The sequence below is a fragment of the Chanodichthys erythropterus genome, chromosome 10, assembly GCF_024489055.1.
Source record: "Chanodichthys erythropterus isolate Z2021 chromosome 10, ASM2448905v1, whole genome shotgun sequence".
Taxonomy (NCBI): domain Eukaryota; kingdom Metazoa; phylum Chordata; class Actinopteri; order Cypriniformes; family Xenocyprididae; genus Chanodichthys; species Chanodichthys erythropterus.
The window spans coordinates 39,094,363-39,102,314 of NC_090230.1; the positions used below are offsets into that span (position 1 = coordinate 39,094,363).

General features: G+C 35.2%; 1 protein-coding gene across 1 annotated transcript in view; it reads left to right on the top strand.

The window, feature by feature from the left end:
• The window catches only part of sez6a (seizure related 6 homolog a), a 56,151-nt gene extending 48,710 nt beyond the window's left edge, over positions 1–7,441 (top strand). Inside the window, exons 10-16 of the mRNA XM_067399136.1 lie at positions 1,857–2,053; positions 2,356–2,550; positions 3,558–3,749; positions 3,914–4,108; positions 5,227–5,262; positions 5,368–5,476; positions 5,560–7,441. Of these exons, the coding sequence (XP_067255237.1) occupies positions 1,857–2,053; positions 2,356–2,550; positions 3,558–3,749; positions 3,914–4,108; positions 5,227–5,262; positions 5,368–5,476; positions 5,560–5,722 (1,087 nt within the window). The 3' untranslated portion in view covers positions 5,723–7,441. The remainder of the gene's footprint in view (positions 1–1,856; positions 2,054–2,355; positions 2,551–3,557; positions 3,750–3,913; positions 4,109–5,226; positions 5,263–5,367; positions 5,477–5,559) is intronic.
• The last annotated feature ends 511 nt before the right edge of the window (positions 7,442–7,952 follow it).

The window sequence follows — 7,952 nt, forward strand, 5'->3', positions numbered from 1 at the left end:
GTGGAGTTATTGATGGTTTTTGTGGTAGTATGAATTGGTTTTTGGGTGGTATAGGTGGATTTAGAGTGACATCAATGGGTTTTGTGGCGTCATTGGTGGTTATTGTGGTGATACAAGTGGAGATTCAGGTGGTATGAATTGGTTTTGGGTGGTATAGGTGGATTTGGAGTGACATCAGTGGGTTTTGTGGAGTTATTGATGGTTTTTGTTGTGGTATGAATTGGTTTTGGGTGGTATAGGTGGATTTGGAGTGACATCAATGGGTTTTTTGGAGTTATTGGTGGTTATTGTGATGATACGAGTGGAGATTCAGGTGGTATGAATTGGTTTTGGGTGGTATAGGTGGATTTGGAGTAACATCGATGGGTTTTGTGGAGTTATTGATGGTTTTTGTGGTTTTACAAGTGGGGATTAGGATGGCATGAATTGGTTTTGGATCGTATAGGAAGGCTTAGAGTGATATGGGTAGGTTTTGTGGACTTATGGTTTTTGGGGCAGTATAGATAGGTTTGGGATGGTATGGTTAGGTTTTAGGATGTATTGGGATAGCGGAAGTTTCTGTCTTTGTCTTTGGTGGGTTTGGCATGATGTCAAGATGGCTGTGGAATTTTAAAACCAACCTACTTAATTTTATTTATTATTATTATATAATAATAATAAGAAAATTAAAAGTAAAATTAACTTTATTGCTCTGACATTCTCTCCTTTGTACAAAGAGACCATTAGTCCACCAGTCATCAAGTCTTTCTGATTCAGAGTGTGACACTATCTCAGCACACAGAGCCTCTGTGTTCCAACATGCATCATTAGCTCAGCTTTACTGGCTTCTGCTCAACAAATTCTTCCAAACTTACTCTCTAAACACACACGCAGACCCATGTTAATAGTCTTAACAATGGGCCTGTTTGGTGGAAGAAGGGAAAAAATATCTCATTCCATCTTAGCTGATCATCAGGATGTGCAAATCCTTCATAATTTTTACTCTGTATTATACCCATTTTTTTTTTATTATTGTTGTTGTTGTTTTTTTTTTTTTTTGTCAGGTTATGAATATTAACACAGCTCATCTGTGACCTTCCCAAACAACAGAACCCGAAGGGCTGACAGCTGCGTGACGGCCCTGAGGGTTCTGCCTCTATGCTTTCAAACATTACACTAAATAAATCTCATTTCTTTGCGAAATGTCACTTCCCCGCTGAAGAGGTAAATGCAGCCTCCCGATAGATGAAGGAATCTAAACATTGGCCTTTATTGCCATTTAGCATGACAGAATGGAAAACATGATTGATTCTCAGAGAGGATACTGTTGTGTAAAATCTGCCTGGGCTGCGTAATTTGTTTTTCCTTTGCATTACTCATGTTGGTTCAGAAATGAAGATGAATTGCAGAATGACTTCAACAAACCATCTGGGAAAAAATGTGGCTGGTCAAGTGACAGCTTCTTATGTTAGGATGGCAGCATTCTTCTTAATTAAAGGGATAGTTCACCAAAAATTTATTTTCTGTCATCATTTACTGTCCTTTTGCTTTAAACATGTATATTTTTTGTTTTGTGGAATACAAACATATAGCAAATAAATAGAATATCTAGCATTCGATTTAATGTAATCAGATTAAGTTTTTCAACAGTATATGTTCTTTAACAGATGATAATTTATTAAATTATATTATTTCATATTATATATTAGATTTAGATTATTATATTAGAATTATATTATTAATATAAAAATATATGAATTAATTTTATGTTATTAATATAAAATATGGTGGGGGGTTTACAAAACAATGAGTGAGAATCATCACAAACAGACCTGAGCTACATTAATGGTGTGCATTTATGTGTGTTGTTTTATTAGTCTTCGTCTGGGGAAGAATGACCTGCTGACCTTTTATGATGGTGATGACCTCACAGCCAACATCCTGGGCCAATACAGTGGTTTCCTCCCTCGATTCAGACTCTACACCTCTACGGCTGATGTGACCATCCAGTTTCAATCTGATCCAGCATCCAATGTCTATGGATACAACAATGGCTTTGTAGTACATTTCTTTGGTAAGTAGCATTATGAAAACGTTTTTTTTACAGTGATATTAGTGCAAAATTAGCTTTTAAGGGAACACTGATCAAATGAAAAAAGTCATTAATCTGTCTTCAGCCAGTGCTTGTATTCTCCTATATGATTGGAACGTGATGGCCCCCTAGTGTTTGAACAATAGAGGTGCCCACCACTGACAAAGCCAGATTGTCAACGGTTTTCTCACAGCAGTCTCATTTACATGTAAAGCTTAATGGTAAAAATAGAAAAATCCCAAGACTGTATGCCTCTTTTCTCTTTTCTACCAACCAAATACTAGAAGTGCCACGTAACGACACATGCGCAGAGCTGCCAGAAATCCTTAATGGCTGGAAGAGCACATCTCATCCTGACATGACCCATGGAACCGTTATTACCTACCAGTGTTACCCAGGCTTCCATCTGCAGGGCTCAGAGATCCTGATGTGCCAGTGGGATCTGACATGGAGTGGAGATGTACCCTTCTGTGAGAAAAGTAAGAGCTAACATCACACTTAAAAGTCACACCAGGACATTAGTGCTTAAGTGGCGCTGGGAAAACTTAATTAACCTGTTGATAATGACTGCATAGGTTTAAAGCTAGGTCAGCTGCCACCTGCTGGTGAATTAAGGTTAGTTCATATAGTAAGCACCCTATCATTATAGATGCAGAGTCAGTTAATTGAAAATGCAAAGTTTTTAGAAACACTAACTGGCAGGTACCTGTGCTGTGTGGGTTTAGCAATGGTGATTTGTTGGTTTGTTCGTATTTATTTGTTCATACTTAGATTGATTTTCTTTTTTAAGAGAAAACAGTGAAAACTTGTAATTGAGAAATTTATATTTATTATATTTTAAATAATTCCTTATTTAAATATCCCTTATTTAAAAATGATTAATTAAAAATTATTACTATTATACTATTATTATTATTATTATTATATAACATTGTTTTAAATATTATTGTTTTAACCACTTAAAAAATGCTTGAATTTAGAATTGTATAGTGTGTGTGTGTGTGTGTGTGTGTGTATATATATATATATATATATATATATATATATATATATATATATATATATATATATATATATATATATATATATATATATATTTCTAATTATGATTTATTTTTATTTATAATACATGATTATAATTATTATATTTAAATTTCATGCAATAGAAATGGTTTTGCGCAAAACATTTCAGTTCCAATATTCAGTTTCAGTTCCAATATACTTCTCTTCTCTCTCTCTCTCTCTTTTAAATTTAAACTTTTAAATTTGTTTATTTGTAACAGGGACAGTGCACATTAATATACTTTTCAGTAAATGCACCAGTTAGCCAAGGGCTATTTTTCATCTGTAGTCCCAGTAGTTTTCTTATTTTCTTATTGACTTATCTTCATAATTCTTTTTTCTTTTTCTTTTTTTTTCGTGTCACAGTTTTGTGTTGTGATTTTTAATTTTTTTTCATGTGTTTTTATTTGTGATATTTGCCTAGTTATGTCATGTGTGGATCCGGGATTAGTGGACAACAGCCGCAGACTGGTGACCGGCTCTCGTTACGCAGTGGGATCGTCTGTGGAGTACATCTGCAACAAAGGATACTCACTTTCTGGCCCTGGAGTGCTCACTTGCTACAGCAGAGAAACTGCAGACCCAAAGTGGAGCGAAAAATTGCCAAAATGTGTCCGTAAGTGGATGAAGACAACATTTGCATTCAGCATCACAAGAAATGCAACCTGAACTGACTTCAGTTCTTACACTCTACTGCCATCTGGTGGACTTCAAGGATTACTGCGTTCCAGTACATACAATGGATTCCAGCATACTGATCTGTGTTTTTTTTTTTTTTAGCTGAGAGATATGAACCCTGCAGTAACCCTGGCGCCCCGTCCACGGCCATCCAGAGTTCAGAGAAAGCTTTCTTCCAGGCAGGAGAGACTCTGAGCTTCAACTGTCGTGCAGGTTATGTGCTTCAGGGTGAAGCCACTATCCACTGCATCCCAGGACATCCCTCTCAATGGAGCAGTGCGCCCCCTATGTGCACAGGTAGGAACTGCACTCTTAAATGAATTGTTTAAATTAAATGCACAGAAAAGAAAAGCTCTGTACAGGCAAGTGTAGTTTTTAAAGAATTAAAAATATTTACAATTTATCTATTAAATTAATTGTTCAACAATGAAAGGGTTAGTTCAAACAAAAAACGAAAATTATCCCATAATTTACTCAAGCCATGTTAGGTGTATATGACTATCGTCTTTCAGCCGAACACAATCTGAGTTATATTAAATAGTATCCTGGATCTTCCCAGCTTTATATTGGGAGTGAAACGTAACTTGGATTTTGAAGCCCAAAAAAGCACATCCATCATAAGGGGGTTGATAAAGGCCTTCTGAAGCAAAGCAATGTGTTTTTGTAAGAAAAATATCCATATTTATAACATTACAAACTTTAATTACTAGCTTCCAGTAACAGCAGTACGCAAGTCTAGTTCAGACTGAAGAGTGACCTCTGACCCGGACACATGATGTACTGACGAACGCAGAAGCTCACCTAAGCTTACGCTACTCCTACATCCTACTTCGTGTCGGGTCAGAGGTCGCTCTTCCACCGGAACTCAACTTGCACACATTCCTTACCAGAAGCTAGTGAGTATAGCTTATAAATGTATAAATATGGAAATTTTTCTTTCAAAAACACATCACTTCGCTTCAGAAGGCCTTTATCAACCCCCCGGAGCAGTATGGATTACTTTTATGATGGATGGATGGATGGATGGATGCGTTTTTTTGGGGTTTCAAAATCTCGGTTACCATTCACTCCTATTATAAAGCTTGTAAGAGCCAGGAAATTTTTTAATATAACTCCAATTGTGTTGAAAGAAGAAAGTCATATACACCTAGGATGGCATGAAGGTGAGTAAATTATGGGATAATTTTCATTTTTGGGTGAACTAACCCTTTAAGTAATTTTTTTGTATTTTTAAATTGAAATCATTAGTTTAATTGGCTGCTGTTGAATAGAAGCATTTAGGAAAATGGACCTTAATAATCTCACCTTTAATTTAAGTATAATACAATAATATAATATGGGGTCTTTAGTGTAAGTGACATACATCTTATATGAAATTGCTGTAAGTGTAAGAAGTTGTTACTGGTGTTTTTCAGCTTCTTCAAGAAACATTGAGGAACACAGGCTGAAAGGTGATACTATTTTAGCATTATTAAAACACTTTAATCACCAAAGATTTAACCATCTTAATTCATCATCATATTATTATTTTTTTATAAATATATATCCACATTTAGCTGCCGATTCAGAGTTTGATGTGGAGGGCGTCAACATTGCCATCGCAGTTCTGATTCCCGTTGCAGTGGTGCTGATGCTCCTCCTGGTCTTTTTCCTCTGCATTTCAATGTAAGTTCCTATGGCAGAGAAAAAGACTTGGTGCTTATTGTTTTGAAGGTTTGTTTTTCACTAATAAGGTTGTGTCTCTGCAGAGCTCAAAACAAGACCCTTCAGCTCCCCGGGTCGTCTTCTCCACCGTATGACAACATGACAGAAGAATCTGCGTTTGACAACCCCGTGTATGAGACGGGAGTAAGTATGGATGCCATGAACCTCAGAGACGTGGGCTCTCACAACACCATCGTCCTGTCCTGATCAACCCTGCCTGCCATTCTGTCATTCCACCTGTCATCTGTGACCTGATCCGCAGAACAAATAAAACAGATTCGAACAGTTAGATGGCTAAACAGACAAACAGTGACATATCCTTTTCATTTAAAGGCCATTATTTATAATGCAGCAGTATCAGTACCATATAATGGCGCTACGAAAGGATTTAGGACCAGATATATCATAAAACTATCTTCATAATTTAATGAGCTTAGTTTTGCATTTACAACATGTTTCTTAGTGGATCTTAATGAATGTTTTTTTTCTTTGAAAATTTTCAAAAAAAATGCTGCTGTATTTTCATAACATGCAAATGAAAGGGTAAGAATAAATACATTTCAGTGGAAAATGAAAGAATCTGCGTCCCTTGAAAAAAATGAAAACGCTAATTTTAGATGTAAAAAATAAACATTTAGGCTTGAGGCCATGGGTCATGGGTAGCTAGAACTCAGCAGATGGTGTGTGTGTGTGTGTGTGTGTGTGTGTGTCTCAGTTTACCCTCTGTTCTCATACTGAATGTTATAATACTGGTGTGTAACTCATATTTACCAAAAATGCATTTCCTAATCATACAGCATCCAGGATGATGTCATTCACTGTTATCTGCTGAATGTGAAAAGCTCAGACCAAAATCCATTTGAATGATCACACAATTAATAGTGTTTAGTTAAATTATATTGCCTTTACTTGCATGGATTTTTTCATGGGTCTCACAGGACTCATTGTGTTTTATTTCCACATCATTCATCATTTTTGTGTTTCATGTTTTCATAAGTTTCCTCTCTTTTTATTCAAATAAGAATACTAATGAAGCTCATGTATTTACTTGTGCATTATACATACATAAACATATTTGAGTTCAAACATTTTAAGAAATTAACACCTCTATTCAGCAAGGATGCGTTAAATTGATCAAATGTGACAGTAAAGACATTTATAATTTCAAATAAATTCTTTTTTTAACTTTATATTCATCGAAAACTCCAAAAAAATGCATAAGGGTTTCCAAAAAATTAAATAAACAGCACAGTTGTTTTCAACAATGATAATACTGTTACATTGAAATTTATATGTACAGAAAATTTGTATAGAATAATAAATAAAAAATTTGGTAATAAAAAGAAATTTTTCTGAAGCAGCAGATCAGCATATTAGAATTATTTCTGAATGATCATGTGACACTGAAGACTGGAGTAATGATGCTGAAAATTCAGCTTTGGATCAATAAATTGCATTTTAAAATATATTCAAACAGAAAACAGATATTTTAAATGATAGCAATATTTCACAATATGAACGTTTTTACTGTATTTTTGATCAAATAAATGCAGACTTGTTGAACATTAAAGATTTCTTTCACAACATTAAAAAATCTTATCGACCCTAAACTTTTGAATGGTACCTGGTTGCCTTAATATTTTGAGTTCATTGAAATTAAAAATTTGAGTTAATACAATGAAGGCAATTGGTTTAATCAACAGAAACTCAAAATATTATGTGATCTGAGCATTAATTATCTAAGTTGATTTGACAAAAGAAAAATGTTCTGATAACAAATCATGAAAATATTTTTTACAGTGTATTATAGTATTATGACTTCCAAAGCTTTTTATTTTTTATTGAAATGCGTTTATCTTGAGTATAACTTGGATTCAGCTCTGAATGAAGACAAAAAGACAAAGAGAAACCCCTTTTCTGAAATCTTATTTGTTTATCTTTTCAGGATGCAAGGCAATACGAGGTGTGTATGTAAAATCCATCAGTCTTTTATTTGGCATCTCCTATTTTTTTTTTCCGCTGGGCTCCTGTAAACGTTTTTTTCCCCTCTCTAAGACTTCTGCCAGCACATTAAAGATGGTGGACAATAGGGTGTCATTTCTGTAGCACATAAGAGCCTGAGGTTTGTGTTGTACTTTTTTATTTGTCTGGTAAAACATCCCAAGGCTCACACCTTGAGGTTGGACTATTTCAGAGTGCACCAAGAGGGTTCTTGGTTTCGCATTGAGGAACCACAGAGATGGAAACTGTTTTCTCCCACATGCAGCAAACCTATGAAACTCAGTTGGGAGAGTGTCAGTGGGGCTTCAGTTGCACTGGTGATGGTGATGAAGCCATTTCTCTATGTATAACATGCTGTCGCTGCATGGGGGCTTATTTGCAGAACACTTTGTAAATAAACTGTACAAAAATATAGTATGCTGTTGTGTGTTTATTG